This window comes from Populus trichocarpa, chromosome 13, assembly GCF_000002775.5.
Source record: "Populus trichocarpa isolate Nisqually-1 chromosome 13, P.trichocarpa_v4.1, whole genome shotgun sequence".
NCBI classification, from domain to species: domain Eukaryota; kingdom Viridiplantae; phylum Streptophyta; class Magnoliopsida; order Malpighiales; family Salicaceae; genus Populus; species Populus trichocarpa.
The window spans coordinates 3,081,395-3,103,863 of NC_037297.2; the positions used below are offsets into that span (position 1 = coordinate 3,081,395).

Below are 22,469 nucleotides of genomic sequence, written 5' to 3' on the forward strand. Positions count from 1 at the left end.
TGATTCAAATAAAATATCCAATTATAAAATACAACACAAACAATAATAAATCAAAATTAAAAAGCTCACAATTTAACAATAAAACCCATGAAATTAAGAGAAGTATAATGTTTTTACCTTGATTTGTTAACGGTTAGTTGGTGGTAGCGGTGATCATAGTGGGGAAGACTAAAGAAAAAGATTGAGCGTGTGTTTTTTCTTGAAAAACACTAAAGAAACGAGTGGAGATGAAAGGGATATGATTTTCGTGTTTTGGTAGAGGATATAAAGTTGTTTTTGATGTCTTGTAGGGAGGAGACGAGTTATTGCTGTGGAAAAAAAAAAAAAAACAAGGTTTTTATATTAATCAAACATGCTATTCTGAATTATATTTTAATTATATAATTGTGATTAAAAATTATATTTTTAAATAAAAATGTAAATAAAAATCATGTTTTTATTTAAACAACGCTATTTTCAAAATAAAATTTTCAATTATTTTGCTAAATTTTACTCAAACAACACTACTTTTTTTTTTTTTTTGAAATATGGTAGCTTGAGACAAGGCACATGCTACGATAATGTGGAATCATTTAAGATTGGATCCTAAAGCTAGATTGCTAGACCTTGGTGGGTTTTATGACACGGGTGCTCATGTGGTTTTGATTTTTGTTACTTTGAACTTTCCCGTTCGGAAATCATCACCATTTTTCCTTAAGGTCCAAATTATGCACAATAATGAAGCCCTGTTGTGATTACTCTAATAATTAGGCAGTGTTCCCTTGCCGATAGCCTAAGAGGTGATGGTTGTTGAAGCCTGAAGGCGGCGACTATACCTTTGGCTGTCTGGAATTATCTGTCCTCGTTTCTAATTCTCCACCAGCACATCCCACTACCCTGCCCTTAGTGACCTTTTCATTCAGAGGCAGTGGTCCGCCACTAGTAGAGCTCTCCCCGTTCAATGGCTAGGGTTGACTTGGATCTTGGGACCAAAGCTGGGTAATTTCTTATCACTTGGACAGTTAACCATGGTGCAGGGACAGTCTTTTCTTCATTGCTTTTCTCCACCAAAGAAATGTAAGTGCGCTGTATCACCCCCTGCAAGCACATCTGATTCCAAGATCAACACTATTCAGAGTCCAGACTATTAAATTTAGTTTGCTTTTGGAAACGCCATTGAAATTATATTTTCTAAAAATTTAAAATTTTTTGATCGGTTAAAGTTGATAAGTAGAGTAATTTTGAATTCAGAGTATTAATAATATCAAAATCTAATAAATGGATATTCATTTCTTTTCATGAAGAAATTCAATATATTTATTGGATACTAATCTCAATATTTTATTAAAAATAAAGAAAAAAAGAAAACGGGGGAGTATCCTTTCTTTGCAACTAGACCGAACCTTTAGGGTTATATATAGCTTCTCTGCATACGGGATAGAAAGAGGCAGAATGAGTGCAGAAGCAGAAGCAGAAGCAGAAGCAGAGTACTTCTCCAAAGACTTTGAATGGGAAACACTAAGACAAGAAATAGAAGATAACCCTTCTTATCAATACCACTTACTCCCTTTCACTTGTACTCCTCCTTCACAACAACAAGAAATTCAAGTAAGTGAAGATTCAAAAGCATGGAAAAGGTTCCATCTTCGCCATTCCTCTGGCAAATTCTTCAAGGTCTTTACTTACTATTTAATTTTTTTTCAATTGAGTTTGGATTCATTTTCTTGATTTTAAAGAAATGGGTTATGTTATTTAAGTGCAGGAGAGAAGGTATTTGTTGAAGGAATTCCCTGAGTTGGTTTCCTGTAAAGAGTTTTCGAAGGTTTTGGAAGTTGGCTGTGGCAATGGCAGTTCTGCTATTCCTATCTTACGGTAACCTTATAAAAACAACTGCAACTTTGCTTTCTTTGTCTGTTTTAAGGCTGTGATTTTCTGTGGAACTGTTCTTATACATAGGAATTGCAAGTGTGTTCTTTCACTTTACACATGTCTACATTTTGGACTTTATTAACATTTTTTTTACTAGAAACTAAAAATGATTGAAGTGAGAACCTGGGTTGAGTTGTTCATGCCCATGTCTTGAGTTTGAATCCTCACATAGGCTGCTTGGATGTATTGATATGTTGGTGATAGGCTTGCCTACTTAGGTGCAAAAAATCATATTCTAATGGGATTTGTATTGTAAGAAGATTCACATTTGATAAAGTTGTAAGGGGGGAAATCTCTCTCTTAAAAATGTTTAACACAATAGTGACCAAAGTAGGCTTATATAGGGTTTTTCTTTTTTAAGATAATCTGATAGAACAAAACCGTTGCCATAAATGGTCCTGATGATGACATAATAATTATCACAATTACAACATTTTTTTCTCTCTTTTCTGCCCCTTGTTAATAATTTTTGTCATTTGGAAGATCAACATTGGAAAATTTCTCATTTTTGGTATTGACTCCATGTTAGATATAATTTCTTATGAACTATTTATTTGCTCTGTGTCATGAACAATTTGTTATGTATTTTTTGGTGACAATGTGCCATCGATTACAGCAATATTCAGGGAATGTGTAGTGATACCTTGATTTGAATTCAACTAACCGGTAATTAAGTTGCAGATGTGAACTCGTGTTTGGGAATTCTGATAATCATCTTGCATGCGAATTGTATGTGTTAAACTTAGTTACATTCTTTCATTGATATTTCGTGGATGAATCCTCATATGTTGCACTCACCAGGTTATATCATTTCATTAGTAGACCTTAAATCATGCTTCTGGTGTTCCGTCCATTAAAAAGCTTTTCTCTTTTCTTTTTGTAGTGGCAACAAGGACATTATCGTATATGCTTGTGATTGTAGCAGTGAGACTCTTGAGAGGGCTAAAGAGATTGTTCATTCCACTAATATATTCGCAGTCCAAAATCGTTTCCACCCATTCTTCTGTGACTTTGCTTTTACTGGGTTCCCGAAATGGTTGGTTTGTGATTCTTGTGTAGAAAGTTTTTCACTGAAACAGCAAGAATACTCCTCAGGTTGGTACTTCTTTCTTGTTTGCCTTTTCATCCTTGAATACTGTAACCACAGGTACATTTCAATCTGGTTAATTCTGCTCGCTTCTTCAGATGTTAAAGAGGGTGGTGTGGCAGATAAGAGTGGTTCATATTTGTCAAGAGAATGTGGCTGTTGCATTGGTGGGGTTGATTTTGTTAGCTTGGTATGTTTTCTTTTTTGCTACTTATGCTTTCTTCTGTTACTGACATCCATCCGACCCACTTTGTAGCATCTGGTTGTAGCAAAATAAAACAGCAAATAAGTTACTATAGTATATCTCATATAAATTTCTTGGATAACTAAAATCACATTTATCTAAAATAGGCTTCATAAAAAACAATAAAAGATCATTTATTTGAGATAAAAAAGAAATAAAGAGAAGATCTTTGGAACATAGAATAGATGCAGCAGCCACCATGGAAGCGCGCAAACCATGGACTGCATGTATTGGTTCAATCATGACTTTTTTGTGTGGCATGGTTAATGCTTTGGGAGGAAAAATTTCAATTTATTGCAGAAGAACAAAGAAAAGAGTCATTTTTTTCTCATAACTTAGATCACTTAAGTTGTCCTGGTAAAGATTTTTTTTTGAATTCTTGTAAGAACTAGCTGAGAAAACAATGTTTAAGAACATAGACAAGATTCAGGTGGATGTTTCAAAGTTTATCATGCCATCTGGTTTTTTATCTGTCGGTCTCAATCATCATACAATGAACACCCACCATGATCTTGAATATACTCTTCTTGCATGTGCTTACATGACTTCAAGTCTTGCTCCTCTCTTTTTATCTAAAGGTAATGTTCAGTGTTTTCAGTTTGGAGATCTATACTTGGTAGTATATTGCTTCATTTCATGTGTCCCATGCATTAATGAATTATCATCAATGCCAAACAAAATAAAAAAATAAAACAGAGAATTTCCATGTTCTGGTAGTTTGTTTTGCAATTTGTTGGAAGCAGTGACTTTTGTTTATTGAGGTGTTTCTTTTCTCGTGTATTATGCCAGATATTCACACTATCAGCGGTGCCCCAAAAAAAAATGTCCTCAGCTATCATGGAGTGCTTTTCTGTCCTGAAGCCTGGTGGCCTGCTACTTTTCAGGGATTATGGTAATAGAATTACAACCATAAGATCATTAATTGACAAATGATTAATTAATACCATGCATCTGTATTCCATTTTTCGTCCTTTCCATATGCTCACTGTATTTCTGCAACTACTTCATATAACTGCTATCAGATGTTTTGATGACATTCAGGGCTCTATGACATGACTATGCTGCGGTTTGAGCAAGAAAAGAGAGTGGGGTTCCGTGAGTACATGCGATCAGATGGAACTCGTTCTTATTTCTTCTGTTTGGATACGGTCAGGGATCTTTTTGTGGGTGTAGGCTTCATTGAGGTACTTGTTTTATCTCTTCTATTGGGCTGTTGCAAACAGTTGTCATTGTATTCCAGATTTCTATGGTGTATGTGTTCACTTTCTATTAGGCCTGCATGGTTACTACCAAGTAACTGGAACTGAAATTATTATTTGGTACTCAATTGATATCGAGTCTTGAAGTTGTTGATTAATTCCTGACTACTTGGAAACTTAAACATAAATACTTTATATTTTGACTGTTGCATTAATTCACTTATGCACCTACAGCTTGAGCTTGAGTATTGTTGCGTCAAGTCTGTGAATCGCCGTAAAGGGAAGAGCATGCAGAGGGTGTGGGTTCATGGGAAGTTCCAAAAGCCCGCATAAAGTAGCAGTCAAGATGTCACTTGTTGAGGTACAGCTTTCAAGAGATAAAACCTTCTTGTTCTCCCACCATACATTTCATGTTACAAGTTGCTTCCTTACTGCTGTAACGTCTAGATGAGATTAACCAGTTTTGGGTTTTATTTGTTTTTACAAAGAGCTAGGTAGAATCAATTGTTAGAGAAAGCATCTTATTCTTTTTTTTTTTCTTCTCCCTAATCTTCTAATCTCAGTTTGATTGTTGACAGGATTGCCGCAATTAATGGGAAAACTTTGATTAGTGGCAGGATAACTGTTCATTTAGGGACTCAAATTTATAATTTCTTTTAGAAAAACTGTTCAATAATTACAAAAACATAAAAACAAAATATAAATCTGAAAATTGACCACTCACCAAAATGCTTAGTATATTTTGGATGAAACCTAGACTTAACTATCAAATATAATAAAATTTGGCATCAAAGGCTCAACCCTAGAGCTCAAGTCACTTGATAGACTAAAAAAGAGAGTTGTATGTGAGGGGAAATATCGAGAACCTATAATAATTACAAGAAAGATTGAGAATGTGATGTCTATTATAGGGTTTAATAGATGGAATTTGTATTTAACTATGAAAACAATCCAGTAAAGATCCTGGAGAGATACAAATTATAGGGAGTATTTATCTATATCACATTAAATAATTACAATAAGATAAAATAATATATAAAGCTAAAAATGCATCACCAGGATTTAATTATTAAATTTAATTACTTTGTTGTAATAGCATGTTCTTTAAACCAAAACATTGATTCTCTCACCGTGCCTATGCGTTTATGCTTCTGTGCCAAGGGCAGCTTTGACTTCTGTGGCAAAAGCGAACTGGTGTGTGGAATGGATGTCGACTCAAGCCTACTTCCTTGAAGCCTACTCCTTAGATGTTGCAGTTTCCTACTGCACAGAAGCTCCCTTTGGCTATTTGAAGCTAAAGCTTGATTGCATTTCTGGGTTCTTACATCCAGAATGTGATGTTCTTTTCTTCGGGTTTTCTGCCCTCTCTCTATTAAATTTTCAAAAAACAAATTCTATCCCAGCAGTAGTTCCACTTTCCGGTAGGTGACAGCATGATGGAGATGTCTAGCTAGTGCTCAAAGTACAAACAACGATACAAATATGATACAGTCTATAATAGTAATAATAATAATTACCCTAAATTCGTCGAAAGGTATTTGGATCTGGGAATATTTCTATCGGGCATCTTGGGTGCATGGCATCCTGTCCCTAGTTCAACCAAGGACGTAGGCAACTAGATTCCTTAATAGTTCGTCTTTCTACATCAAGATTGTAAATTGTTGTGCTACAATAAAACTTCCATGGAACTTAAGTGAAGTTATTTTCTCACTAGACTGCACATGACATGAAGGAAAGTAATTTATATTTTTAAGAAAAATTGTATCCTTGGAATCAGTTTTCGTACTTTGAGATTTACTTTGAACATCAAAGTGAAGTTGCTTCTGAATTGGATTTGAAATAGATCACTCAATGTTGCATTCACAAAAAAAAAAAAAAAAAAAAAAAAAAAAAAAATCATGTGGTCTCCATTAGAATTTGAGCCTTTAACATGAGGAGTAAATCCACTTATAAACCTCCAGAGATGAGTTAGGTTTTGTTGATCACCAATATTGTTACACCTTATGTACTATACAGGAGTGTTTTCTCCCTGCTGCAGGATTAACAGAGGGCCATGATATGGACAGGTGCTGCCATATTCCTGGAGGGCCTTAGGGGCATATATTTAAGTAAAAAAGAAAACAGGATCCTTCGAAATTTGATCATTTCAAAGGTCTTTTCTCACTTTAATTTGTCAATTTTGAAGATTATTTATTCTTGATCATATCCATGACAAACTCTATGTTGTTGCTGATCAATTTGGCAAATACCATAGACCTCCCTTGAAGTCTTGCAAAATATTACTGGTATCCCCTAGGCTAGGTTTCTATTAACATTCCATGCGTGAGTAGTCTAGAGCTTAATTTGTAATGTTCATATATAACCCCAGAAGCTAGAGTGTGGACGATATTCATGTTCTGACCACAACATAGTTTCAGTCAGGGTGTGCACAGAAAGAAACACAAAGGAAATAAAACAAAGGAATTAAATGCTCAGGAATCCAATATTCAATGGATGAAAATATATAAAGTTTACAGGAAAATGTCAATATTTTTTTTTATGTTGAAGCACAAGTGGGAAATATTGGGTTTGTCTAAATTATTCTTATGACTCCCTCGGTTAGGAGCCTTTTAAGAAAAATGAGAAATGGATTTTTTTGTTGTTTACAAGACTAGGATAATTTGATTAACCAATTCTAAATCGTGAAGAAATAGTTATAGGAATAACACTTGTAATATCCAAAATAAAAATAAAAATAAAATAGATTTGAAAAGTCAATGGTGCCCTTGTGTGCTTTATTACGAGTGTTAATGATTGAGGAGCAAATTGGATAATTAATATATATATGGTAAAAAAAAATGAGAAAGAAGAAACCAAAATTATTTAAAGGAGAGAGACAGAATCAAAAGAAGAAGAGAGGAAGCAGAAAAAAGAAAGAGAAAGGAGGAAGAAAAAAAAAAGAAGAAGTGGAAGTTGGAGATAAGGTTTTCTAAAGTAAAATCTTGATGTTTTTATGCTTGATTCTATCGGATGATTTAAGATGTTTAATTAATGTTTAGGTTGTTAGTTTGGATTAAATCGAATTGATATGAGAACTGAATTTATGAGTTCTCGAGAAACATGTTGAATTTTTAGGATCTGCAATTTTGAAAGACTAACATATTGAGATTCTAAGATCTCAATCAATCGGTCAATCGATTTGTCTAAACAGGTCGATCAGTTGGTCTAATGGTTTTGGTCAACCAAGCAGTGAAGGTTGATCGGTTCTTTTAGGTTCGGTCAATTTGAAAAATATTCGAGATCGATCATGTGGATTTGTTTCGGGTTTATAATTATATTTTGATCTCTAATTTTAGAGTTGTAATCTTTTATATTATCTGTTTCAAGTTGTTTTTGAGTATTTTTTGTATTCGATATAAGTTCTGCTAATATTCCTTCTAATGATCCTTAGTAATCTTTAGTTCTACATTTGTTTGTCTTTTACCTTTATTTTCCGGATGAGTGAAATAATTTTTAATATGCATGTAATATAAACATGAATATATTGATTATATAAGGAGTATAACTGATTATTTCTTGAATATTTATATATATGTTGCTTTATTTTTCGAGTACTCATCAATTATTGAATATGTGCTCGTATTCTATTGAATTAAATTCTATTCAATATGACATTCATTTACTTTGACAATTATTCGAATATCTATTATGTCTTGATATCGGGATATTTGTTAGAAACTTCATACTAGTATAGAGTATTTAGTCTATATACATATATTAATTAGTCTATATACCAAGCTCGTGAGAGAGACACTAACTTATGACAACTGATTCTCCTACAGTTATCGGGTCCGCAAACCTCGTCTATTATCAGAACCTTAGGGTTTTCGTCTATTACCTAACATGTATTCCACTACCATATACTAATATGCTTAATATATATATATATATATATATATATATATATATATATATATATATATATATAATAGTTTTATTCTTCTATTATATCAATATAAATATGGCTTAAAATTTATAATATCTACTATGTATATTAAAAGTTATTTTCTCATTGAGTTGGTTAAACTCACTCCTTCTTTTTAATATTATTTTCAGGTTATTAGTTTTTGTTAAGAGTTCATACTTCTTCACTTTTGGTTGGTTTGCCTTACTTGTTTCCATTATGCTTTTCTTTTAGTCTTGTTTTAACATCTTAGAGTGCTTCATTATTACACTTGTTTAGTTAAAGTTTGATTTTTTATATTGTAACAAGTATTTTTTTTTTATTGGTTTTGAAGAATATCTTGAAAGTTTATGAAATGTTGTGAAATTTTATAAAATTTATTTTATGAGAAACATGTTTGAGGCTTAGCGTAGATGGATTTTTTTTGTCACTGCTTTTGCGTTGCTGACCATAGGCTTGGAATTTGGGTCATGACAACCTTGGTGCTTGTGCTTCGCCATGAGGATGAATTATCTTTTTGTGTGAAAAAAATGATGTTTAGTTGTTACAAACGTGTTTCTTTTTTAAAGTACAAGAATCGAGTCATAGACCTGACTAGAACAAATAAGTTGGTTTTGATTCAATTAGACAAAAAAAAAAAACAATAGCAAATGGATCTACAACCTATTAAATATGGAAGAAAAAAAAGTTAAATAAATGACATAAAAAATTGGTCTTGGTCAACCCGAGTTAGCATGACAAACCTGTAACCTCGGTAAACAGGGCCGAGCCAACCTATGATATCCTGTCAAACCTATGTTAACTTTTCAAACTTGTAACCCGGACCATCAAACCTGAAGTATCCAATCTAGAATAACCATGAAGTTCAATTCTCAATCAATTAAATATTAAAGGATAAAATTGAAAAAAAAAACTTCAATTATATAAAAGGATTAAGAAAATAACAATTAAAAGAATGAAGATCAAAATTAAAAAAAATATATTTAGAATTGTGAAATTTAAAAGAAAAACCAATTTAGTAAAATGACAAAAAAAATTCAAAAGAACGTGGATTGAAATGACATAAAAAAATAAAACAATATTGTCATTAAATGGTGAAATTGAAAAGAATAATAAATTTTACAAAAGACTAACAAAAATTAGAAATTAAAACAATGAGAATCAAATTGGAAAACATATTACTATCAATTTGAATTGAAGAATTAAATTAAAATCACTAAAACTTTTACAAAAGAGCTAAGAAAAAAAATTCAAAGAATGAGGCCTAAAATTGGAGAATATAATATTTGGTAAATTGGGATTGAATGATGAAATTGAAGATTAATAAAACTTCTATAAAAGAGCCAAAATAAAATTTTAAAAATCAAAAGAATAAGGACTGAAATTGAAATGCTAACAATAAAGAAGAAAAAACTATAATTTTCAGGGGAAAAGAAAAAAAAAGAAAAGAAAAGAAGCTTAATAGTGACAAACTGAACCACCAACATTACACAACCATACCAATAAGAAAATGACATGACAGGGTTATCAATGACAACAGAATGTAAACTATAATTTTTAAAAGAATAAAAAAAATAAAAAAATAACTAAATTAGATTGTCATGATAATTTCCCTTTAAAAATAACAATATTATATAATTAGGATTTAAGCGAAGAACAATATTTGAATATAGATTGTTTAATAATTGCGAAATAGCAAACTAGAAAAAGCTAGTGTTGAACCTTGGAGGGATCAAATTTCTGCCTCATCTTTCGAGCTCAAGGGGTGATGGCTTTTCATAATTATAATTTCTTATCAATAAATTATGTTTTTTTTTATGTGATGATCAAGAATATTCTCATATCACTTTATCATTAATTAAAATTATTTTTTCTTAAATGATTATAAAACCTAAGAAATAAGAATGACAATATGTGAAAATAAAATAATATACGAAAAATTATAATTGAAGGATTAAATTAAAAAAATAAAAATTAAAAGAATAAAGACTGAAATCAAAACATCAAAAACAAAGAGGACCAATATGTATTTTTTTTGGGAGGATAGAGAAAAGATTGGAAAAAATATTCTAATTATATTTCAAATTTTTATTTATTTTGGATTTTAATTGTTAGGCCAGTACTTTAATTTGTTGTTTAAACATTTCTATACACTATTAACACTAAGGGTTATTGACATTTAGAGTTTATTAAATCAAAATTATCTGAATAGTGTAGCTATAACTTTAGAGTCTGTGAAATCCTGATTTGTTTTCATTATACGTTCCTTTGGATTATTAGCGTATTCTTAATTAGAAGGTTTTATAATGGACTTCATAAATTTATATGTTTCAAAGCTTAATTAATCATGTTTAATTAACATGTGTTTGCTATACTTCCACCCTGCATCGCATTTAAAATCTAATTAGTTTAGCTTCTAATTAGTTTAGCTTACTTTTCAGGAACAAGGAATTTGCAAACTTTCCATGCATGCTTGGTTATGTTGATGAGAAGAAGTTTTATTTTTTATTTTTTTATTTAAAAAAAAAAAAACAGAAGTTCAAACTCAAAGAAAAGAGATGCTAGCTAATATAAGTTGAAATACAACCCGATCATTAACTATTCCCTAAAATTGGAGCACAAGAACAATCATGGCAATATTAATGTTAAGAAAATGATCAAAGAGAAACTTTGATTTACATGTCATGAATTTGTTCTTTTCACTCTTTCTCTAGATAACTTATCTTAGATAATTTAACTAACTCACGCCTATTCATGATAATTATAGTTTTTTTTGTCCTCTTCAACAAGGCTAGTAATTATCGACTATGAGTTGTTGGGTGAGGTCTGAAGATATAATTTATATTATTTTCTAATATATTTCTTTAAGTGAAATTTTTTGGGCTTGAAACTTGTATAAACTCACACTATTTTGTACTTAAGTTTTTTTAAATAAATAAAGATGATGAAATTTAAATTCATGATCGCTTAGTTATTAAAACTCTGATACCATATTTTATAAAGCTGGTGACAATATTGTTCATGTCATTACATGAACTGAGCAATGCCGGGGTCATATATCACTTAGAGTTATGAAAAATAATTATATACTAATGCTTAATTAATTCTTAAAGAAACGGTAAGAAGGCCTCAATGTCACAAATACGCTTCCCGATTAGTGTAAATGAGATGATATTATAAAGAATATACATAATCCTGACGATGAAGCACAACCTTTCGTGGAGAGTTAGGTCAAAAGACAAATAATTCTGCCGGGAAGAACGTGTACTCCACGTCAATTGCGTGCGACGAACTAAGAAATTTTCCAGCATTCAGGACGTGGAAAGTAAATATGAACAATCTTTTTCCTCGATGATGCATGATTCTCCATCATCTTTTGTGATTAAATTAATCAATTTGTTTTCATTATCATGTAACTTAATTAGGCTTTATCTGGTGGTCCACACATCGGCTTAATGCTGGGTTTTGTGGATTCCTTTTCAAAGTATTATAGTTAATTGTGCTGTTGGACTTTCAACACGGCTGGTGAAACAACACTTCAGAAAGTGAACCAGTGCGAGGAAAGGAGGAGCTACCGGGGAGATTATTTTAATCAAAAGACATTGATTAATTATTAACCCTAGGAGGGCTGCGAGAGGGCACTGCTGCTTTATTGCTAATAACACTAATATATAGAATGTTGTGTGCATGAATGTAACAATTAAGGTCAAATAATTGTACGAACTTCATTAACAATGGCATGTGAATCCATGTGAAGATGGTCCTCTGTGTTTCTAAACCCTTCAAATCCATTCGAGTGTAAAGAAACATCGATTTTAGAAACGTTGTACCGATCTTAGCCAGAAAGTTGTGCTCGTTCCCTTTTTTAAAGCTTAAATATATGATAGTTTTCCATGTTGGTATGAGTTTATATAATCATGCTGGCTTATCCTGCTCCCTCGAGGTGCCGTTGTGAGCATGTGAATAATATTTTAATTAGGTATGGATTAATCTAAGAAGCCATCAACACAGTTCTTATTTACTTGGATATAAACATGGTTTTTTTCTATATAACTAATTCTAAAAAAAGAAGAAGAAAGAAGTCTGTTTTCATGAGGAAATTCTATTTCTTTTTTAATGAATTGACCATAGACCAATTTCAATTTTGCAGGTGGAATTTAAAAAAATCCATTTTATTAAAAAATAATATAAATCATATCTTGAGATTTTATATAAAAACTTAACCTTTTAGGCCGAGATAATTCCTTAACATTATATCAAAGCTACATTTCTAAAATTCTTGAATTCTTGATTTTTTTTCCCCTTATTGTTGTCGTTTTTTTTTGAAGTCTTTGAATCCTTTAGGAAAAAAAAATCAAATCTTTCTCTCTTTGATACATTAAGAGAAAAATATTGTGTTTGTGTTTAATTATTTTAAATAGAGAGATCCAAGGAATTTGCAATTTCTTGAAATAGTGATTTGCGGATATGTTTAGTTTTGATCAAATGCTTTGATTAGAGTTATTTGTGATTTTATTGAGCTAAATTTTTTTAGGAACGCTCACATTGTGACGTACTATAATTTGAATGGCGGAGATTGGATTTGGAGCAGCCTAACTAGTGTTTTTAACCATGAACAATAATCACAATTTTATTATTCATAAAAAGGAGGGAATTATTTTTGTTTGTTTTGTGATTGATTTGGATATCTCAATCTCAAATTAGAGAGAGAAAGAGATAAAATAAAAAATAAATTCATCAAAATATTGTAAGATGAAATGATAGATAGAAAAAAGTGATTGCTAAGTCATATAAAACTTATAAAATTGCTACAACCACTGCGCACTGAACTGGACCCAAGTAGTCAAAGAATAATAATGGTTTCGACAAATTTACTTACCAATAAAATTATTGTAATAAGATGGGTCATACCAAAAGTCGATATTACGAGCTTGTGGGATATTCGCAATGATGGAATCATACTTGTGATTTATAAAATAATAATTTCAAGAAAACCTCCACTATACCAATTTTTGAAACAAAGCTAGGAGGTGATATTGCTGAAAAAACCTCAGCATTGGTAATAGTTGCAAATAATGATGATAAGGTTTTAAATATTTATATATGTACTTGTTTCTAATAGCGCATGGATAATTTATTTTAGTGTTATAGTTTACATGAAATTTAATTCTACACATGTTCACCTCTTAATTTATCATCATAAAAAATTATTTTTATTGTTAATGATACTTCTACCCAAATTACCAAATAAAGTTTTTTAACCCTTACTAATATTTTAAATTTAGATTCTATTGTAGTCATTTCATCATTAAATTATAACATGTTTTTAGTTGCCCAAATAACCTCTACTTTATCTTGTTCAAGTTAAGTGTTCTTATAGTTTTCAAATATGTTGGATATGTGTGATATTTTTACACTAACTTGAGGGGGAGTATTATTAAGATTTCCTGATTTCATATTAGGAACTTAGAGTTAATTTCTTAATTATTAGGTTCCTTATTTAATGTATAATTATTTTTCTAAGTTAGATTAGTTAGTATTGTGTGTGTCTTGTTCCTTATTCTCTAAATAAATAACAAATCAAAAGAGTATTTGCTTCATATTAAAAATATGGCATTAGAGCATGGTTAAATATACTGTAAAGTTAACTTGTTGTACTGGTATTTGTGAAGGTATACAAATTTTACATAATAAAAACATATGGGGCGGTAAATTTGGGATAGCTTTGGCATAAATTGCAGCAGTGAGAGCCTAAAATGGTATCCAAAAGTAGATTTGATATGATGTCAGAGTTTTAATTACTAAATGGTTATGAGTTGAATAACATGATTTACATTCTCTTTTCTAATTAAAATTAATTAATAGCATAATATTACATGAGTTTGTGCAAATTTCAACTTCAAAGAGTTTTTAATATAAATCATATCCTACAACTTCATCTGGCATTTCAAGATTTTAAGATGAGATAATTCTTTAATATGTATCATTTCTCTCAAGGATAACAACGAGTAGAAGGTTTTGCATATTGATTTTCAATAACTACTAGTATGATCTTTCTCTCCGGTCTTCATATGTATATTTCTCGAGGTAGAAATTCAATTAGTTTGTCAAATTAATTAGGAGCTAAATTCAAAAAGTAAAGATCATAAAGTCCTTTTGATTTGCTTAATTTCAAGGATTCAAACTTCAACTTGCAATTTAAAATTGCAAATGTAAGCATTGGTCCAACTCCACCATGCCACCACCTTGACAATTACTACCATTAATTCTCCATTCAAAATATGACATTTTCCTTTCTTCCTTTTTTTTTCTTTTTCCTGCTACCCTTTGATTTCTTGTTGGAGCATAACACGCGCCATGGACTATTTAGTAAGAGTGCATACATTCAGCCATATTCCATTCCTGGCTTCTTTTTGGAGAAGAAATCCATGCGTTGGAACCTAAAACTTGGCTCATCAGTTTTAATTGAATGTTATTAATTGGTCAGTTTATTAACTAATTAAGTATATTAGATAATCTTTTGACAAATTATTCATAATATATAGTTCACGGACTGTGGGTCAAATAAGAAGGGATACTTTTAGTGCTGAAATCTTGCAAAACGTTATAGAATGCCTTCAATATTTTAAGAACTGGGTACTTAGTTTCTCGTCCTCAACCTCAAGTCTCTTAATTGATATATAGGTACGGAAGAGCAACACGTTTGACTTCAAATTAATCACAAGACAGACTTCACATAGGTGTTAATTTGAGTATCTTATATTTTTAATAATATATATATATATATATATTGAATTTAGATGTTTGTTTAATGGACCTCATGTAAGTTGGGAGCCTTATTTATAATTAATCACATAGGTGGTAACTTAAAGCTCTATATATCCATTTTAAGGGATTAATTAAGCAACAATGAATTATCAAATGCCCTTAGACGACTAAATTGAAAATGGGCATCCAAAAGGTTATTTCCAATAAAATTTTATGAATTTTGAAACCAACTAGACACCGTAAATTTTGGACATAAAACCAAACATCGAAGAAATGTCAATGTTATTATAATGGATAGATTGTCTCTATTAGACAAAGACTATAGAATAAATTGAATATTTGGTGTTTGGTTATGTTGTGTGATGATCACATTTTAGTTGAGCATTGTTGTCTCAGAACAATTAATTGGGTGTACAATATGCTCTTTATATATATATAATTAAGAATTTTATTGAATAAACCAGAATACTATTAAGACTATGACATATTAATTGTCAGCGCTAAGGGTGAGCAAAAAAACCAAAAAAACCGAACTGTGAAAAAAAACCGATCAGAATTTTAAAAAATCGACCGGTTCGGTTCGGTTTCGGTTTTATAAGCCTGAAACTGAAAAAACCAAACCGAATCGAACCCAAACCAAAAAAACTAGGAAAAACTGAGCCAAACTGGAAAAAACCGAGCCAAACCAGAAAAAAACCGAGCCAAACCGGAAAAATCGAGTCAAACTAGTTTGAACCAATTTTCCCCTTAAAATAACCGAACCGAAACCGGTCGGTTTGAACCGGTTTCGGCTTTTAAAAAAAACAGTTTTAGTTATTTTTTTTTTATAAAAACCGAACCTAACTAAAAATGATAGTAAAAAATTAAATAAGAAGGAAGGTAGAAGAAAAATAACATCTTACAAAAATCTATAAATAAACACTCATCACCTATCATATCATTTCAAAATATCATTAAGATCTTTAAACAAAGCATTCTAGAATATGAGAAATCACCACTCAAGTTTAAGACCTTCAACCAAAGAGTAAGACAATTAAGAATGAGCTAAAACATTACATTCCAATTAGGTTGTTTATCTTTAAAGATCAACTTGTTTCTTGATGTTCAAATATCCCATAAAATTTCATATGATAGCACTGTGAAAGCTCTTCGCTGTAACTTTTCTTTAACCATTCCACTCAACTGCATAATCACTTGATCTATTGATTTTGACATACACCCAAAAACTCCAGACTAGTTCAGAAAGCGTTGCCAGATCCTCCAAGTTTCAAAGCAATGAAGGAGAAGATGATTAACATGATCCAGTAGTGATTTAGGGTTTAGCATTTTACTTAATATGCGTGTGACAAATTTATTGTTGCCCAACATAATAATTGATTCACACCACAGCTGATACTGAGTGATGATAGCTAGAAATTTTGTGGCAAAGAACTAATAAACATATAAAATGCGTTATACATACTGAAGGAAATTTTCGGATTTGGGTTAAGGAAAATTAAGTTAGAAAAAAAACATATGTAGTATAAGAAAAGAAGAGAACCTGTCATTAAATTTTGAAAAACCATGAAACTCAGTGAGAAGATCAGAAGAAGATAATAAACTCCAAAGTGATGCAAATATTAAAGAAAAATCATAGTAGGAAAATACACAAGATATTGAAGACCATTGATATCTTTATTTATTCATCCCTATCTTGCCCTATTATCTCTGAACATGTATACCCTTATCAGCTCTAAATCAATCCCTTTCTTGTACGAATCCTCTCTCATTCCTTTTTATCTCAATTGTAGCAATTCCTAGCTAATAGGGTGGTCTGCCGTGAGCCCACCCATATCCTTCATGGTTCAATTGTCCATTAGGCACCATATTTGGCAATTGATAAACTGGCATTGATGTTGCTGGATCCCCCATGCCCCCACCATTACCCTCACCGCTACCGTTGCCGCCACCGAGCTGCCCTTGTGCGCCACCACTGCCTTCCTCTTCATCTTCTAGTGGCAATCTCTCATAAGTAGCATTTGAAAATGTTGCAGCAATAACCATTACCGGTCCTGATGCAACTAGTGATCCTACCACACTGCCTCCTACCACTTGTCCTTGCCCTCCGGCTAAATATATAGTTAGTCCTGTCGCTCCAGGTGGGGCTGGTCCAGGCAAGAACGCTCCAGTGAGTGACAAAATCTCAAACCTACCATGGAGAGCCATAACAGCACCTGAGGCAGAAGGTTGCTTGAGGGTTACATTGGTTACCATACCACTTCCACTAAGCACACAAACTCCTCTTTGTCTCTTCCTTGCAAAACAAGCTAAATTTTCAGCTATATCAGATCCACTAGCTATCTCCATCACATGACTCTTGAGTGCATTAGGGCTGTCTCGAGTAACGAAAATTGGTGGCTTAGGCTTGTTCTTGGACCCTGGTGGACGGCCTCTAGGGCGGCGAGAGGCGATATCTATAGCGCCTTCTCTAGGCTCGTCGCTATTTTCTCTTTCGTCTTCTTGCTCATCTTCTTTGCCAGCACCACTCTCGGTGGCTTCTCTATTGTTGTTGGACATGGATATACCTAGATCTGGCTTTTTCATTGGAGATGATGAACTGGTTGATGTGTCCATCCCCGGCAATCCCACTTGCCCTGTCCACCACCGGTTTGCCATGGTTGTCAAAGGATCACAAACAAGATGCGTCAAAAACCTATATGACTCACAAGACAAGAAAGTCCTCCTTCCTTTGGAACTTATGAGCTAAAGATTGATATATATATTGTCTTAGACGGATATATAGTACTAAATAGGAGACATCTAGATACTGTATAAGTAACGAATATATATAGATCAAAGAAGGAAGCAACAAATATTGACGATCTATGTTAATACAAGTAATTAAAGAGATAACGATTTACAAAAGAAAGAACTAAAGTAAAGTAGCTAGCTATAGTAAGTATTAAATAAGGAAGAAACTAATGACTGATCAAAACTCCAAGCCCTAGCTAGGAGTATAAAAAGAAAGAGCTCCACAGACTTGATTTAGGATATGAACAAGAAGAAAGATCAAGAACAAGAACTGTTTCTTTATCTTGGATTCATGGTTTTTATGGATGCTAGTGTGTGTTTGCCTTGATTTGGGGTGCGTCAAGTTCTTGGGGGAGCTGTGGGGTTCTGTATTTTTCTCTCTAACCAGCTAAAATGTGGGTTTGTGCTTGTCTTTCTTTCTCTAATAAATTTTTCTCTAACACACTGTCATGGCAATAGTTTATTTAGAAATGAGAAGATGGTGGTCGTCTTGGAAATTAGGGTTTTGAAGGTATGGTAGCGTGAGCTTGAGAAAGTGGGGTGCACGTCCTTCTCTTCGGCCCCAACATGTGCGGTGGAGGAGAGGGATGCTCTCTAGTCTCTGCAATATGGTAATAAACAAATACAACTTTCATTGTTAAAATATTGCACAAGTCTTTGAATGTATGTAATTTGTATCTTTTATTAACTTATTCTTGAATATATCATCATTGGGCTCCATGAGATTATTAACCCTTCTTAATTTAATTTATACATGGTTTTGTTTCTTTCTTTCGATGAGAATGATACAGAATATTCTTAACTAGATAAGCTACAAGATATATAAATATTCATCATTCTTTAAAGCATTTGAAGTTAGTCTTATTAAAACAAAATGCTATCAAATTTTTTTCCTTCATTATGCAATATTAATTTAATTGATTCCTTGAAACAAAAATGATTAATTTAGAGAAAGTAAACTTAATTAATGCTCAGTAATTAATTAATCAAGTATCGTCAACGAGCACGTAATTGAACTGACAATAGAATTTTTTTTTCTTGAGAGATCTTGTGTTCTATTCTTTTCTTTGTAATAAAAAAAATTATTCTAATTTGATATTAATGCTTTGCAAATTACCCTAAAAAAAGGGAAGTAATTCATCTTAGAAAAATAAAACCATTAATTGAGTACTTTTCAATTCAATGGACAATTGGGTATTTTATTAATATACAAGTACAAGTGTAACACTATATATAATCATGCTACTAATTACTATTTAACAATTGATTTAATCATCTTCTCAAAATTAAAACAAAGCAATGATTAGTTTAATTGTACTACTTATTTCATTGCACGTGTATGAGGAAGAATAAATGATCAATTGTACTATATATTAACATATTAAAATATGAAAAAAAAAAAAAAAAAGCTATAGAACTACTATATCAAAGATAAAGTTCGCCAGCGATTGAAGAAATCCCAAAATCCGGAAAGAATTAATGAAAAGAAGAAATCAATCCAGTAAAAAAAACGCAGAGGCCAGCAAGCAAAATTAGATATGATCATATCAACTCATCCACATTCTTTGCATGGCCATTTCATTAATTCTTTGTATGATCCTTTCATCACCTACACAAACAGTCTTAGATCTCTGAAATATCTCTCCAAATCATAATTAATTACTAACATCCTCTATAAAATGGGGACGAAGGGATACTTATTTAAATACTTTGTTAATTAATATTATTTTTTTCTCATACATAGTTCTTTTGTAGCATGCCGATTTTATATTATAAATTAAAGATAGATCACACTGGAGAATGGGTCTCCCTTCCCTTAAAATAATGTAGAACGTTTGCATCACTCACTGATAGCTAGGAGCTATCTAGCCAGTTTTATAGGCAATGAGTAATTCATCACCTTCCCTTGGAAATAATTCAACTTTTATATGATGTTTTTTTCTTCTTTTTTTTTCCTTCTTGCAACGTATAATGATGTTAACAATACATGAAAACTATAGAATAGTATAGTTTGGTTAGTAGACCGACAAGTATAAACATGAATTAGTAATTAACTAGTTCCACCTTGTAAGATGTGTAATATTCTAACCAATAGATACGTAGAATATGTGGACAAGTGATAGTAAATTCTTTCTACTTTTAAGATTAATCACATATTCAAATATTCTATATGACGCATATGCTTCATTATAAGACGAGATTAAAGTAATTCCTTATCTTTACAGGGTATGATACTTTTAAAATCGTCAATGAAGTTTAGTTTTGCTTGATATGTAAATTAGTTTGAAGATAACTTTTTGTTGAGAATTTTGCTTTAAAACATGGTTATTGGATATATATATTTGAATCCAAATTAAAAATGGCGTCCAATTACTTTTTGGGTTAAAACTTTGTTCGAATCTAATCACATAAACTCTTTAACGTGGAATATTAACATGATTTAAATAAATTTTGGGTAAATAAGAACTTCATCTCAAATAACTCTTAGTTGACATGTTTTGGTGAAACTCAAAACCTTCTAAAAGAATTTTATTCTATAGAGAAAAGAAACAAAACTTTTTTACTGTTTATAAAGTCGGAAGTTGAGAAGTTAAAATTAGATCTAAAGAGCACCCGAACTCTTAGAGGGGAGAGATCCTAATTAAAATGGACTTAAACTCATGTGCATGCGCACATCGGCTCGGCTCAGGCCAAGTTTGGGTTAAGTATTATTTCGAGTCGCGAAAGATTATTTTTTCTTCTAGCCTATTGGTTTGTCCAGGCCATGAAAGGAAGAGATTGATCAGTTTTTTAAGAATTCTTCAACGATACATGAAAAGATTTTTCAGCTTAAAAGTTACATGATTTAAATACAAAAACATTCATTTAAGAATTTTAGTTAAACTAAGTCATATAATATTCTTGGTAACACTAAAAAACTATCATTTCCTACTTATTTTATGATAATATAAGTGCTAGCTACAACGTGATAAATGATGAGATGTGCTCTTAATAGTTTTCATATCTTGGTATACCAAATGAATTATAGCATAATAATCTTAATGAAAGATCACTTATATAAGTGAGAAATGTGGTCGTTTCTTTGAGAATTTTGAAAAGGCTAAATTCTCTAAAGTACTTGTGAATCTGGGAGTTGTTTAAAGCAAAAATAAATACAATAGTGAGAACTAAAAGAAATATCTAGGTAGGTAATTATGTGAGTACTATTATCTTAGTTTACACAAAAGATGAATAGTTTAAGACATCATGTTTACTATTTAATGAGTAAATATATTAGTATTTCATTAAGAAACGTTCAAAGCCAAAAGCTACCTCTCTTAATGAAGTGATCTACCAAATCAGTGTCTCTTTACAAATCTTCGAGTCATTTTTTAAACTTGCCAGAAAATTTATATTTATGTGGGGGATTGTTAGAAAATTTGTTTAAGAACATGGTTATTGGACAAATTTGAGGTCAAATTAAAAGTGAGGTCCACTTACTTTTAGGGTTAAAACTTTGATGGAATTTAATCTCCAATATAAGCTCTTTAACATTGAAGATTAACATAATTTAAACAAAGTATGGGTGATTGAGAAATTAATCTCAAATAACTATTGGTTGGAATGTTTTGGTAAAACCCAAAACTCTCTAAAAAAACTCTATCTCACATAGAAAAAAAACAAAACTTTCTTAATGTTTATAAAGTGAGAAGTTGAAAAGTTAAAATTGGACCCAAATGACACCTAAGCTTTTATAGAGGAGAGGCTTTAAGCAAAGGCTTTGGACTTAAACGCATAAATACACACTCGTGCTAGAGCAATTCGAGCTCGTGCTTCAGGTTTGGCCTAGGTTTATCGTAAAATAATATTTTAGATCACAAAAAATTATTTTACCAATTAAAATCTAGACATGGGCATTGTCTATGAAGAATTAATTATTCCAACCCGTTGGTTTGTCTAGTTCATAAAAGAAATAAACTAATTATTTTTTTCAAAACTCTTTCAAGAGTACATAAACATATTTTTCAGCTCAATAGTCACATGATTTTAATCCAAAAATATTCATGTTTAATTCTGGTTTTATTGTGAATAATCAAAGTTGTTGGTGGGGAAAGTCCATAAGCTTTTAGTTAAAATTCTGTATAAAAAAAAGTTTGAAGAAAAGTGTTTGAGGATTGGTTAATTATGCATTATTTTGACAGAATTTGACACTCTTCTTTACTTTAGTTTCTAGCATTGCTCTTCTAGTTTTAAACCATTATTTCCTCTCAAAATTTCTCTTAATCTAGAGTTTAGGTTCAATCCTTGTAGAAGTCTTGAGTACTATTTTCTTAGGCTGTTGGACTTTTTCTACAAGTGCATTTAAATAAGGTGGTGTTGTTGGAATCCTAAAAGATTTATTGAAGAAAGGTTTTTTGCACTAAGTGAGAAGTAATAAAGTTTTAATGATAAAGAATTGATCATTGACAACAACAAAACTTGATCAAAATTAAAGTGCTCCAACAAGTAATTTTATTTTGTTTTTGTTTTAATTTATACAAAGATATATTG

General features: G+C 31.4%; 2 protein-coding genes across 6 annotated transcripts; one reads left to right on the forward strand and one right to left on the reverse strand.

Moving 5' to 3' along the window:
- Nucleotides 1-592: 592 nt before the first annotated feature.
- LOC7487692 (uncharacterized) lies at nucleotides 593-6,800 on the forward strand. Of its 5 annotated transcripts, none has more exons than XM_052446478.1 (8): nucleotides 593-1,653; nucleotides 1,742-1,851; nucleotides 2,792-3,003; nucleotides 3,094-3,185; nucleotides 4,029-4,131; nucleotides 4,281-4,423; nucleotides 4,673-4,799; nucleotides 6,477-6,800. In XM_052446478.1, exons 1-7 carry the CDS (start codon nucleotides 1,432-1,434, stop codon nucleotides 4,769-4,771), a joined length of 981 nt encoding a protein of 326 aa, XP_052302438.1. In that variant the 5' UTR covers nucleotides 593-1,431; the 3' UTR covers nucleotides 4,772-4,799; nucleotides 6,477-6,800. The 5 variants fall into 5 exon arrangements, with proteins under 5 accessions (XP_052302438.1, XP_052302435.1, XP_052302436.1 ...); XM_052446475.1 differs by lacking the exon at nucleotides 6,477-6,800 and adding an exon at nucleotides 5,605-6,223; XM_052446476.1 differs by lacking the exon at nucleotides 6,477-6,800 and adding an exon at nucleotides 5,017-5,054.
- A 10,004-nt stretch (nucleotides 6,801-16,804) lies between these two features.
- Nucleotides 16,805-18,496, reverse strand: LOC7487693 (AT-hook motif nuclear-localized protein 19). Its single transcript, XM_052446479.1, has one exon. It carries the CDS (start codon nucleotides 17,802-17,804, stop codon nucleotides 16,950-16,952), a length of 855 nt encoding a protein of 284 aa, XP_052302439.1. The 5' UTR covers nucleotides 17,805-18,496; the 3' UTR covers nucleotides 16,805-16,949.
- Between the last annotated feature and the right edge of the window lie 3,973 nt (nucleotides 18,497-22,469).

Excerpts from the sequence above, each read along its gene's own strand:
- LOC7487693 (XM_052446479.1), bottom strand. The coding sequence starts at position 17,804 with ATGGCAAACCGGTGGTGGACAGGGCAAGTGGGATTGCCGGGGATGGAC.
- LOC7487692 (XM_052446478.1), top strand. The coding sequence starts at position 1,432 with ATGAGTGCAGAAGCAGAAGCAGAAGCAGAAGCAGAGTACTTCTCCAAA. Across the intron at positions 3,004-3,093 it reads ACAGCAAGAATACTCCTCAG|ATGTTAAAGAGGGTGGTGTG; the intron begins GTTGGTACTTCT and ends TCGCTTCTTCAG. Across the intron at positions 3,186-4,028 it reads GGGTTGATTTTGTTAGCTTG|ATATTCACACTATCAGCGGT; the intron begins GTATGTTTTCTT and ends GTATTATGCCAG.